The sequence below is a fragment of the Phoenix dactylifera genome, unplaced genomic scaffold (genome assembly GCF_009389715.1).
Source record: "Phoenix dactylifera cultivar Barhee BC4 unplaced genomic scaffold, palm_55x_up_171113_PBpolish2nd_filt_p 002258F, whole genome shotgun sequence".
Taxonomy (NCBI): Eukaryota; Viridiplantae; Streptophyta; class Magnoliopsida; order Arecales; family Arecaceae; genus Phoenix; species Phoenix dactylifera.
This window is the reverse complement of record NW_024069510.1, coordinates 3,649-28,312: the sequence shown is the minus strand read 5'-3', so window position 1 is coordinate 28,312 and position 24,664 is coordinate 3,649. Positions and strand designations below refer to the sequence as shown.

At 45.6% G+C, this 24,664-nt stretch overlaps 1 protein-coding gene, 1 long non-coding RNA gene and 1 pseudogene across 2 annotated transcripts; 2 read left to right on the top strand and 1 right to left on the bottom strand.

Annotated features, from left to right (window-relative positions):
- The first annotated feature begins 387 nt into the window (after positions 1-387).
- Positions 388-1,548, top strand: LOC120109483 (pentatricopeptide repeat-containing protein At4g30700-like). The gene is made up of 2 exons (XM_039123235.1): positions 388-769; positions 886-1,548. The coding sequence occupies exons 1-2, from the start codon at positions 388-390 to the stop codon at positions 1,350-1,352; spliced, it is 849 nt and encodes a 282-aa protein (XP_038979163.1). The 3' UTR covers positions 1,353-1,548.
- Positions 1,549-3,179: 1,631 nt separating this feature from the next.
- On the bottom strand, positions 3,180-14,644 carry LOC120109480 (annotated as a pseudogene).
- On the top strand, positions 9,915-11,268 carry LOC120109481. Its single transcript, XR_005510358.1, has 2 exons — positions 9,915-10,169; positions 11,052-11,268. It is a non-coding gene; the product is annotated as an uncharacterized LOC120109481 (long non-coding RNA).
- Positions 14,645-24,664: the final 10,020 nt, after the last annotated feature.

Here is a 24,664-nt window from a genome sequence, read left to right as displayed (position 1 = left end):
AAATACGACAGAAGTTGAACATTATAAGCAAACCCCATATTTCAAACATCCAAAACTCGTCTCCAAAATATTTTGCTTTTTTCACCAAAAAAACCATGCTGTGAGTTATTAAAAAAGATTTAATATAGATTCAAGAATGTAGTTATCGTCCCATGAAGATTATGAATCAGTTTTTTTTATTATTGTTTATGAATCAGTGTTTCATAGCTGAAGATTTTCAAAAGGCTGGTGTTCCTTACTGATTGCTTTCTACCTCATGAGGTGCGGGAGTCTCATCCTCACAAGGGCAAGGCTATTTTTGTAACTTTCCGTTTGGTTCATCCTTTGGCAAGCAGCGACTTATCATCCGGTGGGATTGGAACAGAGTTTCCCTGCCTCTCTGATACGATGACCTCAACTGCTGCCACAGCCACTCTGTTGAACTCCCTTTTCCCGGCCAAGATGGTCAGTTCAGAAGAACACCCATTTGGTCGCTCTTATCCCTCAAAGAATGCCGGATTTTATCCAAATTGCTTCCCTCGTAACAAGAAGATGGCACCTCTAACTCTAAGAGAACCCAAGCTCCCAGTTGCCACCTCCGATGCAAGCACTGTAGCTAGATATTCTTCACAGATGGCATCCCAATCACAAGGCGCAGACAGTCTAAATAATATTCTAGAAAGTTTATGCAAGGAAGGAAGAATTGAAGCAGCCTTTCAAATGGCAGACCAAATGGCCACACAGGGAGCTTCAGCACAACCTGCGAACCTCGTTCTTTTACTCCAAGCTTGTATCGAGTCCCGCTCGTTGGCTTCAGTGAGGAGAGCCCACCAGATTATAATGAGGAGGTCCCCATCTATATGCAGTTCACCAATCCTTCACAATTTGGCCTCTGTGTATTGTAAGCTCGGAAGCACCAAAGAAGCTCACCAACTGTTAAACAAAATGCTCGAACACGGACACCGGGGCTCTTCGAAGGCTCCTTCCGGTCTGAAATTTATGGAGAGAGGGTCAGCAACGGTGGTTGGAACGCGAAAAGGAGAGAGGCATTTGAGAAGGTGAGGGAGCTGCATAAGGAGATGAGGGCGGCAGGCTACGTGCCGGACACAAGGTACGTGCTCCATGACATTGATGAGGAGGCGAAGGAGAAGGCGCTGATGTATCACAGCGAGAGGCTGGCCATTGGTTACGGGCTTATAAGCACGCCGCCAGGGACCACCCTGAGGATCATGAAGAACCTCAGGATCTGTGGTGACTGCCACAATGCCATCAAGATCATGTCCAAGGTTGTGGAGCGGGAGATCATTGTTAGGGACAACAAGCGGTTCCACCACTTCAAGGATGGGGTATGTTCTTGTAGAGATTATTGGTGAGAGATTTGTACGAAAACTGTTCTGTATTGGTTAAAAGTTCTTTAGGTAGGTTCTCAGGAGTGTAGTTATAACAACGCTATTGTTATGCTGCATCGGTCATGAGTACATCAGCTGTTGAACTCTTGAGGTTATGTGTTCATTGTGATCAGTCAGTGATTCAACAACTAAAAATTTTGAAAAATTCTTTTTGTAATAATGCCATTCTAGCATATCGTAAACCTTTTCAGAGTCTAATTTCAGTAGGATTCTTTATTGGCAACACAATTACAGAGCACGCTAAGCTTACAGAGAACAACAAAAACTGCAGTCTTACTTCATTAATCTATTGCAGAAACGTTTCAAACAGCAAGCAGACCGGAGACCTTAACAGAAGCGTCGACTTATGTCGACATGTTTCTTTATTCTTGTTAAAGACCAGAGGTTTATTAAGCATTGCTATAACTTTTATTGTAGCAATGCCAATTACTTCTAAATACACTGCAGTTTCCTTCAGCCTCCCTTCTAACCATTTGCATCCTTTATTCTTCCATCATATCATCATGCAATTCCACAACCAGTTGCTCCCATCCTTGGAATCAGGCACTAGTTTTATCTGCATGTCATCATCGAAGAGCAATTGTAACCAATGATTTGAAGTGATTCCTCAAAACTGAGGTCGGATATAAAGCAATAAACGAAAGCAAGAAAGTTTTTATCGGATTAAGTAGCAATTCATCTCACTTTCGTTCGAGCTAGTGGCAGGTGAGGTCTTGGAGGGCATCGGAACTCCCGGCCATGGTCGACACATGCAGTGCTTTCCTTTCTCGATGCTACTGTAAACAGAGGCAGCATGCTGCCCACAACCACCCCAGGTAACGTTCCCACACTGCTTGCAGTCCACCTTAAAGCACATCCTTTCTCTTTTATTTGCAGGAGGATTACTACTTCCTCTCGTTATGGTTGATAGGCTACAACTTCTAGGGTTGGTTGAGCTCTCTCTCTCTCTTTCTCGCCACTATTTGAAGTTCCTTCACCTCTTTGGTTTTAGCACCCACAGCCTGTCTCAATACATTTGGTGTTAGTAGCCGCATTGTGAGGGCTTCCGGCAAACACTATGCCCAAAATAGTCACGATATATTGGCTTCTTGCATTGGAAAAAAAATTCAAAATATGGGTAAGATTTCCGATAAGATTGTGGGCACACAAAGGGAAGTCGTATCTTTTCGTTCAGTCGAGGACCCCCGCACGCACGCGTGCAAGCACCACACGTGCATGCGTCCGAGAGAACCTTAAAAACTAGTGGAACTTCTGATGTTTTTTAAGTCAACGATGGTTACAAGCATTGCAAAATTAAATTCTAATGCTTTTGAAAATATCGACGAAGCGGCAAACGTAGAGAAAAAAATTACAATGCTTTACGTTTACGTCGTTAAGTTAAAGATTCTTCTAGATGTAGTTGACCGATGTTTTTTAAAAACGCCGTGAGATCCAAAACATGCAGGTCTGCCATGTGGCTGGTTTTTAATGTCATTTATAAGCGTTGCTAAGTCACGATGCTAGTTTGAATCGCTAGGTGATGGCGCTTGTTTGCATTGTTAAGTGACAATGCATTAAAGCATCGTTAAGTTGCGACTTTGACAACGTTTTTAAACATTATTAAAATAGCTTTTGATGACGATTTAAAGCATTACTAAGCCATACATATTTTTAAAAAAATTAAAAAGAAAGAAAATCTGTACATATATATAAAACTACATACATAGAAAATGGTAATTTACAAATCATAATTCCATAACAAAAGGAACAAAACTTGCATAAACGCTAAAACTTGCATAAACACTAGTATCATATATGAAAATGACAAATATTTATATTGTCAAACTTATTGAACATCTATTACAACTCAAAGAACTAAAAAGACAAAAATATACATTAGATATAAAAACTTCAAAAAAAAAGAAGTCAAGCTATAAGGGCTATCAGTGGTCGATGGCATCGTCATCATCATCTTTACAACTACTACAACTTCTGGAAACATCGAAAACCTATAAGAAAAAAATAAAAATTTTAGATGTTGAGTATACGAAAATCACAATATAACGTAAATCATTAACCTTATACAAAAATATACATAATAATTATATAAAATATACAAATAGATATAATTATTTACTTGAGGTGGGACAAACCTCTGCAACAAAGATATAATCTGATCAAACTGAGCTCTCATGGCATGCATCTCTATCTCATAGCTCTGCTTCAAGTATGTATCTCTATCTGATGGTTCTGTCTCATATTTCTATTTCTACCTCCAGCCTACAAATATCTACACTACTACCACTCTATCTAGTATCTCGAGTATATTTGCTCATTGCAGACAATTGAGTGGGGGTGACTCCAACCTCATAATCCCTTACTTGACCATAATGCTCCGGTTTCATAAGTTCGGTAAACATCTAGGATTCGACGTGACTGGTCTCCATAGATGACGACGACTCGCCAACACGCTCTACAATAAAAAAATGCAGCCCTATCCTATATTTTAAGAATAAGTTACATATTAATGATAGAAAAAATAAAACTACAAATCATTGCACAAATCTATTATCAAAAAATATACGATAATATCTTTAGACTCCTCTCGAACAAAGCTATCATCTCAGTAGGTATGAGTCATCCCGTAGAACTCTACCTCACTCGACTCACTTCTATGTTCTTCCATCTATAAAAAATAGTATATGTTACATGATATATGGTCCATGATGCATAATATATAATACAAGATACATACTTCAATATGAAGATTAATTTTCAATTTGAAGTAAAGAAGTCCAAACGTTTAAATAAGACTCATAATATTATGATACATAATACAACGATACATGATATACGATATATGCTAAAACAAATCATTAAGAAGCATAAGAGGAGGAGGTGGAGGTCAACAAACAAGCAAAGGAGCCGGGGAAGCAGGAAGAAGAGGAGGACAACGAAGGATCTCAAGATAGAAGGAGGACGAGGCCAACATATTTGGTGGAGGTCAGAAGAGAAGGTGGAGAAGGAGGTTGACGAGACAAGTGGAGGAGCTCGGGGGAGGGGAAGGTGCTGGAGGAGCCGTTTTGGCATCCGACGACACTTAATAGCGCCGTCTTGTTTGCAACATTTAACGACACTAATGAGCAACGTTTTATAAAGCAATCCGATGATGCTAGCCAGAAAAGCATTGTGAGAGGCTAATTTAAAGTTCTCAACGTCTATAACCATCATTAATCTTCGACGCTTATAAATAGCATCAAGAGGTTTTGATGCGCTTGAGGAGCTGTTGACGCTTTCTCCTAGCGTCAGCAACTTAGAGCTGACATTCACTCTTTTTTTCTGTAGTGAAAGGATACCATGGAATTAGGTTAAGACAACATGTGCTATACCATACACCAAGGCTAAACAACCTCTATTTCACGGCCCATTATGTTGTCATATTAAGGCAGAGCTTGGTTCGGAAATAAGTAAATAAGAATAAGAACGGTAAAGTAAGAATATATATATATATATATATATATATATATATATATATATATATTATGACATGAGTCAGTAGCTTGACTTTCAAATAGCAAACAAACATCTTTTTGGAACAATTTTTGAATGATGATTTCTGTTGATAAAAAAAATAATAAGTATAAAAATGTCTTTATACTAAGAAATAGTTTATGATAATTTTTCCATGTAACAGTTATGCAAGCAAGTTTGATGGGCATAACTATTTTTTGGCTGTCTTCTTTCCAAATGCCATTTGGTAAGCATAAAGCTTATTCCAAATCTTATGTCTACTTTATTCATTAATGTTCATGTATACTAAATAACATTAATAATATGTGGCATGTTTACAAATATGGGCATTGCTTTTGTGGTTGCTATAATGCATCTCGACCATTAAGCTGGACAGCCAGCCCATGCTCATGATAGAATCAACACTAACAGAGCCCAAATATGTAGATTGGCAAGAAAATATTAGAAGATGTGCACACCTGCTTTTCATAATGGGCATGAATGTAGTTTAATCTCCAGAAACAATGTCAAATTCTGCGCCTTTGACTAATTACCAGTAGTGCAAGCTATGTATTATTAAATAAGAGTTGGAATCAGAAGGCTTCTCCCTTTGGCAAAACAGGGGTTAGGACATCCTGTGTGCGTGTATTATATTCCCCACCCTAGACCCATCCTAACCAGGACCGAGCCTAGGCCCATAAGCAGATTGAACTGTTGCTTGTGGGATCAGGCCTCAATATAATCAACTCCCACCCATTGACAAAAACAGTTGGTGTGAAATTGTGAAGACCCTGAGTGTGTATTTAATCCAACATCAGCTATACTAGATTTTGGATATCTATAAAAAGTCAAGAAACCTAAATAACATTTTTCAGCTATAAGTAAGATTCTGAATTATTACAAATGATATCATGCAAAGCAGACCTAACACAAATGTTTAGGTTGACAATATTTTGATCATGATATTTGTGATTAATTTCTAATACTTATAATTAGATTTGAATTGATTGTGACTTTTAGCCTGACGAGAATGCCAAAACTTAAATAGAAGTATGTAAAAATCTGTACTGTCTAATCCTACAACAGCTATGCACTAAATAAATCTTGGATACCTATATAGGACTAAAAAATCCGAATAACATCTTCTAGCTAGTTTTTTTTAATAAGATCCTAGATCATTACCAAAATAGCACAATATCTATTCCTGCCAACGTGTAACCTCGAAGAAAAAGAATCTTCACCATTGTGAAATAGAGTTACAAACAGACTAAGTTGCGTAGAAAGAGATGGGGCTAGGCTTAGTAACAGCTTGCCTAGCTAGAAAATGTGCCTAGCTCATAAATAAGCCTAGAACAATGTAGAACAGTGCAAAATTGAAAAGCTACACTCGGCTCAACAATAAGTTCCTCAAAGCTGAATTCAAATGATAAATACACCAAGCTTTGAACAACATCAAACTGGGCTCGAGCTAACTTGAGCTCAGGTACCCCTTATAGCCAACAAAGCTGAGCAGACAAGTAATCAACTTAGCTTGCTTGCACCCCTAATGTTAAAACATGGTCTACTTGAAACAATTCAGCATACAGCTGTGTGAATAAAAGGTGTACCTCAATAGAATCAACACATCGACACAAATATTCAATAAATTTCTCTAATTGTTTCATCCTTGAACATTATAGATGTATTGCCATCATTGAGAAAAAAACACTGTTTCTATATTTTATAGCAAATTAATGCATCAGACAAAAATAAAATGATAATAGAAGTCAACCTTACAGTATGCACAAGAAGCTAGAAAAGCAAGCTCTAAGAAACATTACAAAGTAAACCCACAATCAGCAAATAGCAGGCTAACAGAATAGCAGCATATCAAACCTCCTACTGGAACAAAACAAGTTCAGAGCAATCAAGTGACAGGAATCAAATATTGCGCTAGTGTTAAGTCAACAGTAAAGGCCGATAAATAAGACAAGCATATAAATACTTTGACGAAGTCTAAGAATCTTGGGCTATGGAATTTATAACCTCTGAAGGGCTGCTATCAGCTTTTTCTGACGATGAATCAAGCATAGGCTTCTTAGGAGATGGCTCTGCACTGACTGAGCTTATAGTAGCCCGCTTTATGCCTCTCCCCACAACGCCCAGGTGTGTGACACCAGATTCATTGCAGCAGTAGAAATAGATGGCGAATCAAAACCAACACAGTACCCATCTTGAAGAGCTAAAAATAAAGATCTCGCAGCACTCTCTGGCTGGTTATTCTCACCAGACGTTGACTTGGAAGCAAACACTTTCAAAACTTCAGACACAACAGAGCTTGGATTTGACTTGATTTGCTGCAGGTCTTCAAGCTGCATTCCAAACGGTAAAAACTTAATTTCTTTCACTACCAAGATTATTCTGTCTACAGTAACTTTGTTAGAAGCTATCGAGAACAGGATTGTCCAGAGCTCTGATTCATATGTTTAAGTGTAGCCAAAAGGAATATATATATAAATATATATAAAGTCACCCTCTAAAATATATGAGCGTCATATTGAGACTTGTGTTATTTACTTAATATCAAATATAGTTTTTAAAATGGTAAATAATTTAACCTGCATAATTCCAGCTACCTTCTTTTCAAGCTCAGTCACAATGCCACCAAGAAAATCCATCTCTTCCTCCAAATTAGACCATCTGGAACTGGTTCCACTGGCGCAATTGCCACTTTTATCTACATCGGACATAGAATCCCCATTGGCTGCTGCAGAATCTGTTGACTTCATTGCATTTTCCTTGAGTCTTTGTCCACGGGATTTACACAAGGAGATAGCCTTTTCACAATAGGGAATAGCCTCTTCAATCTTTGACCCGATCTCCAACACCAAACATATCCTAAAATTTCTATATTCAAGTTAAGTAAGCTTAAGAAAATAAAAGCATTATGACAAAATTTGAAATTTTTAAGTTCTCATTCCAGAAAATGGTCTTGTAACTAGCAGTAAGCAACATGTTCAATTTGATAAAGATACAATTCAACGATTCGTCGATTATCTGGCTCAACCAGACGTTCCAGAATGGATAAAGCTTTCTGATAGTCTCAATATCCTCTGCAATTTAAACAAAAGAAGTTATTAGTTCAATATAATTTCTGACAGCTGCTAATATGCATAATCAAAAGCTAACCTCTCTCCATAGACACCTCTCCTAGAGCAGCCATGATATTTACTTTCTCCAGAGAGTCTTCTGGGCGCTTCTCAACAATCGCTCTAGCAACATCTAACATTTTCCATGCCAGATCTAAATCAGAGTCATCTTCATCTGCTTCTGCCGAATCCTCACCATCTCCTTCACTTCCCTCGTTACCATCTTCCTGATCCTTGTCACTACCATCTTTCAGGGAAACATGATACGAGAAGTCATGATATTGTTAACACTAGAATAAGGAATTGCATATGTCTATGTGCAATAAACTACAGAAACTGCAAGTATATCATCAAGATACCAACATGCTTTTAAAGGAAAAAAACACATGCTGACAACTTCAAATTATATAGATAGATTATATCAGAATGAAGGGGAGAACAAAAAAATCTGGAAAAAGTTATTGTGCAAGGCTTGTGAGGACATTCAAATAATTGCAATGTGGATAACAGTGAATTTTTCCCAGTCAGCAAAAGCACTTCATAGAGATAGTGATTGGAATTTTAGAGCTCCATGAGAAGCATCAAATTCTGTACTTTGTGAATTTATTTAATGATTCTACCAATGGCAATTAGAAAAATAAATCTTTAAAAAAGTAGACATTATCATTTGAGACTTGAGAAGAACAGAAAAGGTAGATCCTTCTGACCAAAATTTCAGTTCCCATTTCATTTCATCCTAATATTGACGATAATGAAACCTAATTTTCAAGCATACCATGAGTACCAAAAGATCAAGATAGAAAGAGAAAAGAACTTCTTATTTATTGAGATTTTCTATGAGACAGCTCCTCCACAATCAACAAACTTAATATAGATGATAGGTGCCCTCATAGGCCATTATCACTAACATCTGTTTCCTTGTCCCTCAGAAAGATTCCCTTTCCCCTTTTCCTGGTGGAGATGTTGGTGGTCAAAGCCCTTCACAAGATTACTAAGAAACATCTATAACTGGGAATTCAAAAAATGTAAATAGTTGGCCAGCTAAAGGGGTCAGAAACTTTTCACACATGCACTGCCTACTTCTTAACTATATCAATTAGGGTTATCAAATGTTTATCAATTTGATGTTCTACTACTTCCCAAGTCTGTAACTAGGTCACTCATCCATATGATGATAAACTTGTTTCCCTTCTCATCGTTCTTTTGTAGTGTACATCCAAATAACAATTTCATGATAAAGGTTAATCCAAGATCACATATGAAGTATTGGATCATTTACAAAGGTAGTGTTTGGACACTTGCAACTGGGTCTAAGTGAACCCATTTGCAAGAAGTGGCTTTTTTCCGCTGTTTGGGTGGTGTAAAGTGGGGGGCCCATGTATTTGGAGCTACAATAGGGCTCACTTGCTGCAAGAGGTCGTACGGCTGGTGTCATAGGACAACGATGCAGCAAGTGGCTTCCATGCATTAAAGGCTTCATTGCGCATCAGTTGGGTTTTACTCCATGTTACCATCCCCTCTAGTGGGGACCCTCTCCCTATTTTCTCTCACGCTGGTCCAGCAGTCTAGCTTCCTTCAACCACCATCCCATCCTCAGAGCTTCATCGACCCCTTCTACTACTCAAGGTTTGCTTCCTTATCCTCTCATCCCCTTTGCGCATCCCTCTTCTCCTCCATGCCTCTCTCCTTATCCTTCTCTCGCCTCTGGCTCTCCCTCCTCTCCTCCGGCCAAGCTCTGTAGTACTTCTCCTTCCATCCTCTAGGCCTAAAACCTTAAACCAATTTCTACCTAAATCTTGACCGCTCCTTATCCCTCTTCACCAATCTCTATGATTTGGAGCTCCATGGCTGTCGAGCCCATCTCTCGCTTGATCCACTCAAGATCGAACCCTAACACTAATACCAATTTCAACCTAAACCCTATCTTGATTTCTACCATTCTACGACCTATTTGTCTTTGATTTCTTCCTGTCTCTATAGTTTTATGCACCCATTGGTGGCAACATGTTTGATCTGCAATGGATCAAGCATGTACTGGCATCTGTGGACCTATATGCTTAATCTATCCCAGATTAGGCGGTTAGAGATATCTATGTTGGCTGCATGCTTGTTCCTGAAATGATGATGGTGTTCACTGCTGCTTATGGAACCTATGTCCATCTTGGTATGTAGTGGTATCATTGGTGCAATAGTGGTGTGAGTTTATTTCTTACCTTTAAAATGATGGTGCTAATGGTTTAGGATGGGATCTTCTGCAATGGAGATGGGTGTTTGTTGTTGCATTGATAATATGTTGCCATGATTGTTGTGTAGATAAACTTTGTAGCTGTCTACCAGTCATTACTGATACATACATCAGAATATTATTGCCATGATTACTGACTATATGCATTAGCATTGATTACATTAACTTGTGCAGTTACAAAATTATGATTGACTTGTCTAATGCTTCATTCTTGCATTAGTGTATCTGTTCCTTTAGTGGTACCTATGGTAGTGGCCACAATTATGGTCATTGTGCTGATAGTTGTCTTCCTTGTTATCCTATTTTAAATAGAGTCCTTGCATTATGATACCGTTATCATTTGTTATTTTGTCTATCTGGCAGGTTAATGTGACTTCCATGGGTATTCTACTGATTATGGCACACATGTTATGCCACTTGACTCTAATTTTGCCATGGATGATTCCTTGGCAATTCTGTCCTATATACAAATAATTTACCTTACTTTCTCGTACTTATTGCTGCTATTAATTTTGATGTTGAGTTATATGTGGATGGTTGATTAGCATAGGTGTTTTTGAGCCATTTACTGATCATTTTGTTGTAGAGCTATATGTGACTGGTTGACCATCGCAAGTATTGTTGAGCTATATAATTTTGTTGTTGAGCTATTCTCTCTTTTGGAACATGTGAATTGTAATATTGCAATTTTGTTCTCCCATGTATCTTTTTCAATTTCTCTCTTAGCCATTTTTTCTTGCAACAACCCATGCATCTTCTTAATTTTCCTATAGCTCATTTTCGTTTTCTTTTTATTTTCAGCTCTATGATGATCGTCCAGTTCCACATGTGCTTGAGAGCTATCACTGCAATGTCCCATTTTGGGTTTATATGATGCCTCTGTTATTCACTTCCTCTTTCTTTCTCATAGTCTACCTTGGTTTTGATAGCAAAAGGTGACTTGGCTTTCAACTACCAACTTTATACTTTGTGTTCAGTGTACTGAAAGCAATACGATATCTGAACTGTTTTCCACCTTCCTCTTCTTGTTAGAAAGTAGTAATTGCAAAGGAATGAGATCATCCACAATTATATAAGTAAAATATATGCCCTATAGTTTATCACAATTATATAAGTAAAATGTATGCACGATAGTTTATCCTTCAAGTTAAGGCTGAGTCAGCATTAATAGTCAAGGTGGACCTTAGTTACCTAAAGCATGCACAGCTGTGAGAGCTGATCAGGGTGTGATACAGGTAGAGGAAGTGTATCTCTCCAAAAAATTTTGAGATATGACACCCTAAATGGAAGTTTGCTAATACTAAAAGCTAGACCCACACAAAAACAACCAATTGCTACCCTTGGTAGTTTTATGTAAAATAGACACCTTAAATATTGACTGCAACAAGGCTGATGAGAAGGTATTGTAATGTTGCAACCTTTCGAAACCATATAACTTGAAGAGAAATTAATTTGTAAGGCAATCATAAACCAGTTAAAAGGATCAGAGTGATGTAAAAGATACATAAGTATAGGTTGGGATAAATAGATTGGGACATATGTGCAGTCGTTTACACAGAATCAAAATGAAACAGTGAAAGAGGATGTCATAGAAAATCCACAGAAAAACAAGACGACAAACATGAGTGCACCTTCTGACATATCTATCTCTTTCATGAGAAAGCAATTAGAACAAGACCATTTCTTTAGGCCCATCCTCTTGTTTTCCTAGGTCCCCCTTACAAAGACCCAATAATTCTTTCAAGCCAAACAACTGAAAAACCAAAATGACACATGTATCTAAAAGTAGAACCAATGATAAGTGCTTGTTATGCAAATATTTTGTGCATACACTTTATACACGTTTGCAAACAGCATATGTGCACTGCATATTGTTGAGCAACATATACCTTTCCAAGCGCATCAACATAAAACTTGATGAACATGAATGAACAAAGGACACAAACAAATTTATGAGTAACAAGTATACACACATGCACAAAGCCGAATACAACTCCCGTTTGTTTAAGTGAAATATTATGCCAGCTTAGCTTTTCAGTTGCAGTTGCCCTCGACTGGGACGAGAGAACCAAGCAAAAGCAAGGGTTTACTCAACTTTTGATTTTGATGATGCAGATCAATCCTTTTTCAAACCACTACATCAAACGATCGCTAAGTAAGCCACTTAAACTAAGAGATTAGTGGATCAAGTGGAATGTGCAGAACCAAGACCTAAGGAACGAGCTTTTAGCAAATTTAATAGCTAATCAAGCTGAAAGTGAATAAAAACCAAAGGACTGGTGCAATAGATTCAATCTCCAAAATCAAAAATAAGAAGACTGATCAAGACAAAGCCTCCACAGTCAGAATCATCCTATTTAGAGTAGTCTATTCTGCCAGGTCAGGATAGGTGAGTTGAATTCTTTCCTTAGGAAGCACATGTAAACTTCGAGGCCGACAGAAGCATTCTTGAATTAAGAATATTTCACTCAACTGACAACATTTATAATGAATTTAACTATTATAAGACATCCAGTGACAACATTTACAATAAATTACTTTTATGAGATAAAAAGTGAATCAACATGCATAACATAGACACAATGTACTAGCTATAATCAGTTGCATTCATACATTATCTGAATAAAAGCACATAATCTTTTCAACCCCATAATAATAACAATGACACGGCTTACATAGAGATGCATACCTTCACCAGCTTCCTCATTTTTACCACATGGAATGTCTTCTTTAGCATCACGAGCAGAATCCTTTGAGCTTCCGCTATTTTCCACATTATCACTAGTTTTATCATTCTCCAGGTTTGTTGGAGTGTTCCTAGGAATATTACCCAATGGATCAGCTTCTTCTTGAGCCTTGTATAATAGTGCACATCCATATTTATAATAGGCGCTAGCACATTCCTGAGAAAGTTCTCCATAATGTGCAACCCTGAATAATCACAATATGTGGGTTAACTTCAATTGATGATGATAAGCATTATCTGCAGTAGACTATGGTTTATTGCTTCTCTTACCTCATTAAAGTTTGACAAAGATATAAATGCCATCTTGTAAAGCAAAGAATCTATTTGTTCAAAGCTGAACAACTTTAGAATAATATAGTGATAATGATAATCAGAAAATAATTCATAATGCATATGCACATGCATACGGAAACATGCAGACATATGAAAGTACATAATTGGTACATACATATACACATGAGGTCCGCATTAAAAACATTGTACATAGTGATCAGTGCAAAAAATGGCGCATTTTTGAAACAACTTTTTAGTAACATGCACCTCTAAAATTCTTGGAAGACAAAGATAAAACAGCATCCAGCTAACATATAATTTTGATCTTTCTATTGTCCCTCACAAGCTGACTCCAGCCAAAGACATGCACCTGACCAGATCCTGCAAACAGACTTTTGGCTTTGCAATAACCAGCTCAACGTCATCAAATGGAAAGGAAAAGCAAACTTAACTGGAAAACGACAAAGACCCAGACGAATTGGTGACCCTTCGTATGATGATATAATAAAATAAAATAAAAAGGCAGGAACTTTAAAATAACTTGATGCTCACGAGGACAAATTCAAAATACAAACTTTACCCATCAATTTGGCAACACAAAACTTCATCACAAGTTTCGAAAACTTTGCGACAAAATTATTGATCATCGGTCCCTCAACAACCAAGAATAAAATATTGAGGCTAAAATATCAAAAATAATAACAATAATTAGAGAAAAAATAGTATATAAAATGGAATCGCGGCTATAGGGAGAGAGCATAGTACGCATTTCGATGAGGAATCAAAGCATGCTGAAAAAAGAGGAAAAAAGAAAAATTCAAGAAGTAATAATTGAAAAGGAAAAACTCAACCTGATTTCGAGGGCGCGGCTCAGACAATCCACGGCATCAACGAAATCCCCGTCCTCTATCGCCTTCGATCCCTTCTCGAAGAACTCATCCGCACGGGCTAGGGAATTCTTGGAACTCTCCTCTTCCGGGCCGGAAAACCCAGCTCCTCCGCCGCTCGAGGAATCGCCATTGCCTTTGAGGCTCGGGCCATTCCCCTGCTCCTCCGCAGTTAGGCTTTTCTCAGCCTCGGGAGCGACGGTATCCGGCGCTAGGGTTTGCCCTTCCTCGGCGGGCTCCAAGGCGGAAGCTTGGTCGGGGGAAGCCATGGCGGAATAGAAACCCTCGAGGGGACTTGGAAAACCTCTGAGCTCTCCGTAAGGCGGAAGACTGGTTTTGCGATGGGTGTACTTCGGGGAGACGGAACGGGGCTTTTTAGTAAGAAGGGGATTGGAAGATCGGACGGTGATGTTTTCCGTGGCAACACTTTATTGGAGGGCTTCGGCTTCGTGGGGAGTCGTTTGCCGGGAAATCTTTCACGGTTTCGAGGGGGGAAAGAAAGTCAAGAAGGTCTTATTCATCACGCCCGCTGGAAATGGGTGAGCCCTAAATGGAACCCAACGTTCCTAGGTTGCACCGTCTACAATTTGGCGGGCCTTATATATATATACACATACATACATACATACATACATACTATATATATAGATGTATATGTATATATACATACATACATACATACATATATATATATATATGTATATATATGTATATGTATATATATGTATATATATGTATATGTATATATATGTATATATATGTATATGTATATATGTATTATATGTATATATGTGTATATATGTATATATATGTATATATGTGTATATATGTATATATATGTATATATATATATATATTGTTGCTGGAAATTGGACCCGGGGGCGATCGTCCGTCGAGGAGGGGGAGCTGTCGGCGGACGCGAGGGAGTGATGATGCGTCGGCGGCGGCGTCCTCTGTCGGGGTGCCTGCAGAAAAGCCGGTGGCCGGGTCTTCCGGCGCCGGCCCTCCGATGCTTAAGTTAGAGGGGGCAAAATAGTGTTTAAAGAAAATGGGAGCAGTCGTGTTCCTCCTTCTCTCTTCCCCCCTTTTTATAGGGGGGTTTACCTGCGATGTGACCGGACAAGGCCGTCGTACAGCTCGGCATGTTGCTTGATCCGGTGCACGGACAAGTAAATAATTACACTGATGTCGGAGGTAAGGCCGTCGTACGACCTGAGCCGTCACGCGATCGGGTGAATCATTGCATTGATGTCGGCGGTGAGGCTGGGGTCAGACTTATCATGGCGGACAGGACTCTGCCGAGCTGATTTGCCGTGGAGAACTGAGGATCCGTAGATGAAAGGAGCCACGCGCATTAATTGTTGCGTAGGCCGGAGATTCACATTAATTGTTGCGTAGGCCGGAGATTCACATTAATTGTTGCGTGAACTGAGGATTTGCCGGGATCATGTGTAATAAATGCTGGGGCAGTGGCAGGATATGGCCCTTGGCCGGACCTCGGAGAGGTACGGCCGCGGCAGGTGGTCGACAAAGACCCGCCTTTGAGGTCGGAAGTCCTCTAGGTCGGATGATCCGGGATCGGACGCTCTGGGGTCGGGCGCCGACCTCAGTCGTCCGGGGTCGTCGACTGCGTAATCTTCCGGTGGCAGGGTTTATTGTATTACTGGGGAAAAACCGTATTCCCCAACACTACCCTCCGACTTCCGAGTTCGAGCTGCAGGCTCGGACGTGGGAAGTAGAAGTTGTTATCGTGGTTATCGAGGTCGAAGGGGATCACGCCCGCACCCCTAAAGCTTCTGTAACGAAGTCCGCGCCTTTTGAACCTTCAAGGTCGCTTCATGTGGTGGATTTATGATGAGGTCCGCGCCCTTAGGCATTTCGAGGTAGTTATGGCGTGGGCTGCGCCCTTTGGCCCGTCGAGATCGCTTTATACAGCGGACTTATGACGGGGTCTGCACCCTTAGTATCTCGAAGCAGCCATGATGATGATTACGCCCTTCAGATCTCCGAGATCGCTTTGTACGGCGAGCTCAATGAGGCTCCCTGAGCCCGATGAGGTGGCGCCTCGACCTTATAATCGAAGCCGCCACCTTAAATAGGCACGCCGTTTCGCGCTTCGAAATGAGCACGTGGCATGATCTGAGGTCGGACGTTTCCGATTTCGTATTGGCGGAATAACGATCTGGGAGGCTGGGGTTATCTCGGCGCTCCACGTGTCCCTGAGGCTTATTAAATGAAGGGAGCGGAGGTGATGTCCGCTCATCTTTTAAGGTGATCCGGTTTAGTGGCCTATGATGAGGCCGTGAGATCCGATGGGACGGCGCCTCGGTTGCGTACCCGGGATATTGATCCGGAGTGAATGCGGTGCTTCGGGTTCTGAGGTTGACACCTGGCGCAATCTGGACGGGGGATGGAAACTAAGCCCGCCAATCCGGGCCGTCAGGGGGTCTATATAAGCCCTCGAGTCTGCCCTAATAGTCCTATTTGGTCGCCCTTTGCTTTTGTCGTCCCTACCTCCATTCTCTCCCTAACGATACTTTGCCGACGGTCCCCGGAGCGGTTTCCGGCGACTCTTTCCGTAGGTTCTTGCCCCGTGTTATTTAGGGTTTCCTTCTTCTCCTACCTACTCCTCTCATCTTTTAGTTTACTTCAATTTTCTGAAAAAATGGGTCTTGGTCCGGAGGAGGTAGGGTCAAGCTTATCGAGGGAGGAGCTGGAGTTAATCCGCTCCCGGTTCTTCTTCCAGCCCGGGTTTCGTCTCGAAACTGCAGGGCCGGAAGACAGGGTGACGCGGCGCCCCCAGGTCGGATCGCGATTTACCGCGAGACGCTCTGGGCCGGCCTACGGTTCCCTGTTCACGAGTTCGTGAACAACTTGCTGGTGGAGTATCAACTCGTCCCAGCACAGCTTGCTCCGAACTCGTGAGAACTATCATCGGGTTCTTGTCCTTTGCCTTGCGCACGGGATTCTGATCTCGGTGAGCATTTTCCGCCGGTGTTTTTTATTAAAGAAAAATCCGGCGGATGCAGAGTGGCTATACTTCGCCTTTCGGGGCAGTATGTCGCTCTTCCAGGGTGCCCCTTCCTCTATTCATGAGTGGAAGGAGAAATTTTTCTTTCTTGCATTCGAGGTGCCGTGGGGGTTCAACCTGAGGTGGGGGCATCCTCGGTTGAAGACTCTCAACAGGCTCTCCGATCCCTCGGGGAGGGAGCTGAGGGTCTTGGACTCCCTACGGGCCCTCGGGAAAGGATTCAACCTAACCGAGCTCCTACGGGAGGGCGCCTTGGCGAGCGTGGGCTTGAGCTCGGCGCGCCCCGAGGGTAAGAATAGTTGTCTCGTCCTATTTTTATCTATTTCTTCTTTTCGCTAACACTGGTCTGACACTCGAAAAATTTTTTGGTTTCAGACATCCCCCACATGCCGACTAGCAGCACATCCCTCTTTTCTCGGCTGAAGAGGCGGGAGGCCGAGGCCGGCGGGGCCATCCCTCACCCGGAAGAAGTCGAAGTCGGCCGCTGCTTCCACCTCGGCCGGGACGGGAGGCCCGGAGGCGGGGTCTCTGCGGGCGCCCGAAGGCGGGCGCCAGATACCGCGATGCGGGCTCGGTAGCCCACTCTGTCCTACCCCTGTCGCCCAGCGGGGAGGACCGATGGTGATCCGACTGCGGCCTTCAGAGCCCGGCCGAGCAGGGGCCCGAGGTCCCCAGCTCGGGCGAGCCGAGCTCCCGAGGGATCAGGCGGGGAGGTCAGCCGAGCCGGGGTCCCCAATCCTTGAGGGGAGCTCGGCCTTCCACGATGCCGATACCGCGCGCGGTATGTCGGCACGCCATGCTTCCAGCGGACCGGGCCGAGTTCCGGAGGGCGTCGCTGGAAGAGATCGTCGACAGTACCTACTGTAATACTGTTCGGGTGAGCTATTGCCTTAACCTCTCATTGGCTACTAACTTATGCATACATTGCCTGCTTTTTACTTATAGTTGCTTTCTTCTTCTTTTTTCCTCTTTTGCAGCGTATCCATGAAGTCGACTCCCTGGTGTTTATTGCCCAAAGTTGTCAGGCGGAGACTCGACGACTCAGCCGGCAGTTGGAGCCGGCCAAGAAGAGGGTCGCTGAGCTGGAGGCCGCGCTGGCCGAAGCCGAAGCCCGAAGGGAACCACCGAGGCCGGGCGACTCGCCATGGTCGAGGTGCTCGAAGAGGAGAGGGCGCCCATTCGTTGACGAAATCGGTCCTGCGTGCCTCGGAGGCGCGCCTGGGGGAGGCCCAGTCCGAGGTCGCGGGTCTGAAGTACGAGGCTGGGGTCTTCCGCCTCAAGATCGAGCAGCTCGAGGCCTGGGAGAAGAGGGCGCTCGAGCGGGCCGAGAACGCCGTGGAACTCTTCAAGGAGTTAGAAGAGTTCCGCGATATGTTAGAGGAGGAGACTGTGGACGGGTTCCTCCGGGGCTTTGACAACTTCCGGAAGCAGATGGCCCGGATATGCCCCCAGTTCGACCTCTCGACGGTCCGTCCGAGGATGGGGTTCGGGTACGGCTCCGACGACGACGACGACGATATCCCCGCTGCCCTCATGTCCGAGGAGGACCTTGCTGAGGCCGGAGCCGTGGCAGCTGAACCGGCGAGGGCGGAGGCCATACCTCGTGAAACCAGCGAGGTTGTTCCCGCGGCGCCAGCCGAGGCCCCCGCCGCAGACCCTGAGCCCGCGCCCGCTGCAGACCCTGAGCCCGCGCCTACTGAAGACCCGCAGGTCATTCCTGTAGACGACGAGAGCGATGCTAATGAAGCCACCCCTCTTAGGACTTCGGTTTTTTCTATGTTCATTGTAAACGAGGTCGGCCTACAACTTTGTAAAAGGCCGGCCTCTAGTTTTGTACTTAGCCTTTGGCGTTTCATCAATGAAAGCTTTTTCTTTCACTTCTACATTTATTCTTCTTCTCTGTCTTTTTCACTCGCAAACGAGGTCGGTACTTCTGCCGACTCTCGACTTCGTATCTGAGCTTCGGATAATATTAATAAAGACATATTCTTTGGCCATGTCTTACCTTTCTTCTGGTGTGTATAAGTGTCCGAACTCTGATTACGCTAGCTGGGGGGGCTCCGAGCTTAGACTTTAGGAAATTTCACCAAGTCTTGTAGCTCGGATTCGTAGGTCGCAGAGGTTGCCAAGTTTGGCTTTTAGGTTCTCATGGCACCGGTTCGGGCTTCGGGCCCCCAAGTGGGGCCGCGCTAGACCTACATGGGTCGCTACCGAGGTGCTCGGCCAAGCTTTTGAGCCTGGCTCTTGGGGCGCAGGCCCGTAAGAAAGTTGTCCCCCAAAGGGGAGCTTAGGCCAATAGTCACATCGTCGCCAGGTTTTTCATAGTCATTGCCCTCGGACTCTGCCGAGATTCAGGCGAGCGGGGTTGGGGCCTATAAGGAACACCTCGGCCTTTGAGGTTATCTTCACAAGTTGACATCGGAGTCTGGGCATGGGGGCTGAATTTGGCCTTGCCCATAAGGGTTTATATGAGTTGTGGTGGAGATCGTCGGTAGACGAAGCATGCACAAGGTCAACGGGAGATTAATCTTACACCGACTTGTAGAAGCAATCCGACCTTGGCCAGATTAAGGTCCCGATTTCAATCGGGGTTTCACTGTCAATACGTAGATAAATATAACAAGGCGAGCATCAAATAGGATGTACCTTTTGTGTCTCCAAAATTGCCCCTCGTATCAGAGTAGGTGGCCTTATTTCCTCGCCAACTTCCGGAGTCATTCTTTGACTTTTGAGGAGCTCGGGCTTCTCATGAGCCCTATGGCGCCCGCCGAGGTTGAGGGGGTTTGGAGATGCTCCATCAATCTGCGACTCTTCCCGAGGTCGAGGGAGTTTGGGACCCTACGGTCGAACCTCGGGGCATCTCGGCCTTAGTCGAGGATCGTGCGCCAGGTCGGTGGGTCTGGGAACGCGCTACCGACCTGCGACGCTTCCCGAGGTCGAGGGAGTTTGGGACTCTACGGTCGACCCTCGGGGCATCCCGACCTTAGTCGAGGGATCGTTCGTCAGGTCGGTGGGTCTGGGCACGCGCTACCGACCTGCGACGCTTCCCGAGGTCGAGGGAGTTTGGGACTCTACGGTCGACCCTCGGGGCATCCCGACCTTAGTCGAGGGATCGTCGTCAGGCTGGGTCTGGGCACGCTCTACCGACCTGCGACGCTTCCGAGGTCGAGGGAGTTTGGGACTCTACGGTCGACCCTCGGGGCATCCCGACCTTAGTCGAGGATCCCAGGTCGGTGGGCGCGCTATCGACCTGCGACGCTTCCCGAGGTCGAGGGAGTTTCTCTACGGTCGACCCTCGGGGCATCCCGACCTTAGTCGGGATCGTTCGTCAGGTCGGTGGGTCTGGGCACGCGCTACCGACCTGCGACGCTTCCCGAGGTCGAGGGAGTTTGGGACTCTACGGTCGACCCTCGGGGCATCCCGACCTTAGTCGAGGGATCGTTCGTCAGGTCGTGGGTCTGGGCACGCGCTACCGACCTGCGACGCTTCCCGAGGTCGAGGGAGTTTGGGACTCTACGGTCGACCCTCGGGGCATCCCGACCTTAGTCGAGGGATCGTTCGTCAGGTCGTGGGTCTGGGCACGCGCTACCGACCTGCGACGCTTCCCGAGGTCGAGGGAGTTTGGGACTCTACGGTCGACCCTCGGGGCATCCCGACCTTAGTCGAGGGATCGTTCGTCAGGTCGTGGGTCTGGGCACGCTACCGACCTGCGACGCTTCCCGAGGTCGAGGGAGTTTGGGACTCTACGGTCGACCCTCGGGGCATCCCGACCTTAGTCGAGGGATCTTGCGCCAAGTCGATGTTCATCGTCCTGCGATACTTCCCGAGGTCGAGGGAGTTTGGGACTCTACGGTCGAGCCTCGAGGCATCCCGATTGGTCGAGGAATCTGAGGATCACAAACGACCCAACATTAGAAGAAATAATCATAATTATGAATAGAATTATGAAAAAGAGACGATCTTTTGGATTGTCTTGAACCCCTAGGGGTTTCATTGGTAGTACATTCGTAGATTCTCGGAGTTCCAGCTTCGCGGATGGAGTCCCCTCAGGGACTTCAATTTGTATGCCCGGGTCGTTGTACTCGGGCGATTTGATACGGCCCTTCCCAATTTGGGGCGAGCTTTCCTTGCTCGGTCGGTTGAGAAGCCTCGGCTTCCTGAGGACGAGGTCCCCTACTTTGAAGAGCTTGGGCTTGACTCTGGAGTTGTAGTATTGGGCCGTTTCTGTTGGTATCTTGCCATACGACCCGGGCGACCTCTCGTGTCTCTTCAACGAGGTCCAAGTTGCTCCTGAGCTGGGAGAATTGGTGTCAGGGTCGTAATGCTCCACCCTTGGAGGGAGGCCGATCTCAGGGATGACGGCTCAGTGCCGTATGCTAGGTTGAAGGGGGTCTCCCGTGGGCAGTCGGAACGTAGTCCGATACGCCCAGAGGACGTTGTACAAGTCCTCGACCCACTGTCCTTTGGACCGATCAAGCCTAGCCTTGAGTCCCTGCAAAATAGTACGGTTAGTTACCTCAGTTTCCGTTTGTCTGGGGATGGGCAACCGAGGTGAAGCGGTGGTCGATGCCGAGCTCAGAGCAAAATTCTGAAATGGACATTGTCGAACTGCCGACCATTGTCGGATATAAGGATACGGGGTAGTCCGAATCTGCAAATTATGGACTTCCACACGAAGTCCCGCATCTTTTGCTCGGTGATCCGGGCACAGGGGCTTCGACCCATTTGGTGAAGTAGTCGATGGAGACGACCAGGAACTTTCTTTGTCCGGTGGCCAGGGAAAGGGCCCCAGGATGTCGATCCCCATTGGGCAAACGGCCAGGGGGCGATGATGGAGGTCAGCAGGGCCGAAGGTCGGCGCTGGATATTGGCGTTCCGTTGACACCGTCGCACTCCGGACGAAATCGTCGCATCCTTCTGGAGCGTGGGCCAGTAATATCCTTGCCGCAGGATCTTATGGGTGCCCGACCCCCCAGGTGATTTCCGCAGATTCCTTCATGGACCTCTCGGAGGGCATAGTCCGCCTCGGAGGGGCGGAGGCATCTGAGGGGAGAAGTAAATGATCGACGATAAAGCCTATTCTCGTACAAGACATACCGGGGCTTGGCGCTTGATTCGGCGAGCCTCGTCTCGTCATGAGGTAGGGTCCGTCGGAGGACGAGCCCGTCGATCCAGCTTGGCTCGGAGTCGATGCACATGGTGGGCTCGGGTTCCTCCGTGCTGGGGTCTGAAGATACTCGAGCGTTGTTCCCTTGGGAAGCTCGCTCATGCGGGAGGTTGCCAATTTGGACAGCTGGTCTGCCCTGAGGTTTTCCGCTCTGGGAATGTACTGAATTGAAAGAGTTCAGGGCAGACGTAAGTTCCCGCACCTTTTGGAGATACTTTTGCATGGATGGCTCTTTAGCTTCAAAGTCTCCTTGGATCTGGTTCACTACCAGCTGGGAGTCGCTGAAGGCCTTAGGTCTTCCACTTTCAGTTCTTTCGCCAGCTTGAGCCCGGCGATGAGAGCCTCATACTCAGCCTCGTTGTTCGAGGCGGAAATTCGAGGCGCAAGGCTTGCTCGGCCACCACTCCGTCTGGACTGGTGAGGATGAGTCCGGCTCCGCTACCCCCCGAGGTTGAAGACCCGTCCGAGTGTAGGACCCATGGTGGCCTCGGTGCTTCCTCCGTGGATACGGGAGGCAACTCGGGGTCGTCCGGCAGGGTACATTCCACGATGAAGTCGGCGAGTATTGAGCTTTGATAGCCGGCCTGGGCCGATATTCGAGGTCAAATTCCCGAGCTCGACCGCCCATTTGGCGATCCTCCCGCACGATCCGACCTTTGCAATATTTGCTTCATAGGCTGGTCGGTCAGTATAGCTATTGTGTGGGCTTGGAAGTAAGGCCTGAGTCTCCGAGCCGAGATGATGAGAGCGAAGATGGTCTTCTCAAGTTTAGTATCGGGTCTCAGCATCCCTGAGAACCCGGCTGGTGTAATAGACCGGCTTTTGGAGCTTGTCCTCTTCCCGGACGAGGACTGAGCTCACTGCGGCTGGGGAGACGGCCAGGTATAATAAAGGACCTCGCCCTTCTGGGCTTGGTGAGCAGCGGGGGAGAGGCCAGAAGGCTCCGGAGCTCTTCAAAGGCTCGCTGGCATTCTTCTGACCACCGGAAGTCTTTCGGCCGTTTGAGGCTCTTGAAGAAAGGGAGGCAGCGCTCGGCTGACCGGGAGACGAACCTTCCCAAGGCGGCAACCGCCCTGCAAGCCGCTGCACCTCCTTAACTGTTTCGGAGGCGCCATTCTTGCACCGGATTTTCTCGGGTTGGCTTCAATTCCACGCTGGGTCACTATGAAACCCAGGAACTTGCCCGAGGTGACTCCGAACGCGCACTTCGCCGGGTTGAGCTTCATTCGGTATCTCCTGAGCTTGGAGAATGTCTCGTTGAGGTCAGCTACATGGTGTTCCGCCGCTCGGCTTTTCACCAGCATGTCGTCCACGTAGACTTCCATATTTCGGCCGATCTGATCTTTGAAAATTTGGCTGACCAGCCTCTGATAGGTGGCTCCAGCATTCTTCAGGCCGAAGGGCATCACCTTGTAGCAGTAGGTGCCCTTGTCGGTGATGAAGGCCGTCTTTTCCTCGTCTTCCGGCGCCATTCGGATTTGATTATACCCTGAAAAGGCGTCCATAAAAGTTAGCAGTTGGTGTCCTGAGGTGGAGTCGACGAGCTGGTCGATGCTCGGGAGGGGGAAGCTGTCTTTCGGGCAGGCCTTGTTCAGGTCGGTGTAGTCCACGCACATGCGCCATTTCCCATTGGCCTTCTTTACGAGGACTACGTTGGCGAGCCAGTCCGGGTAGGAGACCTCCCGGATGAAGCCGGCTCCGAGGAGTTTGTCCACCTCCTCGGCCGCAGCCCGTTGTCGTTCTGGGGCGGAGCCCCTTTTCTTCTGCTTCACAGGTCTGCTAGTTGGCTTCACCTGGAGCCGATGGACCATGACCTCAGGGTCAATTCCTGGCACGTCCGCGGGCGACCAGGCGAAGACGTCAGCGTTGTCCCGCAGGAAGCTGACGAGGTGTCCCTCTCGCAGGCGCCAAGGCCGGAGCCGACCTGCACAGTTAGCTCAGGAAAATTTTCTCGTAGTGGAACTTGAACAAGAAGCTCACCGGGCTCTACTTGCTTCTTCCAAGGGTGTCCCTCGCATCGAGGGTTTCTATGGGTAATGAGGGGCCCGTTGGCTGAATCGTTGCCCGGTTGGTGCTTTACTCCGTGGGCCGCCATGTAGCATTGCTTGGCAACCAGCTGGTCTCCGCGGACCTCGCCTACTCCTTGGCCGGTGGGGAACCGCATGAGCAGATGGCGGGTTGAAACCACGGCTCGAAGGGCGTTTAGCCCTGGCCGCCCAAGGATGGCGTTGTAGACCGAGGGCAGACGGACCACCAGGAAGTCCGTCCTCACAGTGCTCTCCCGGGGAGCGAGGCCAACCGTGACAAGGA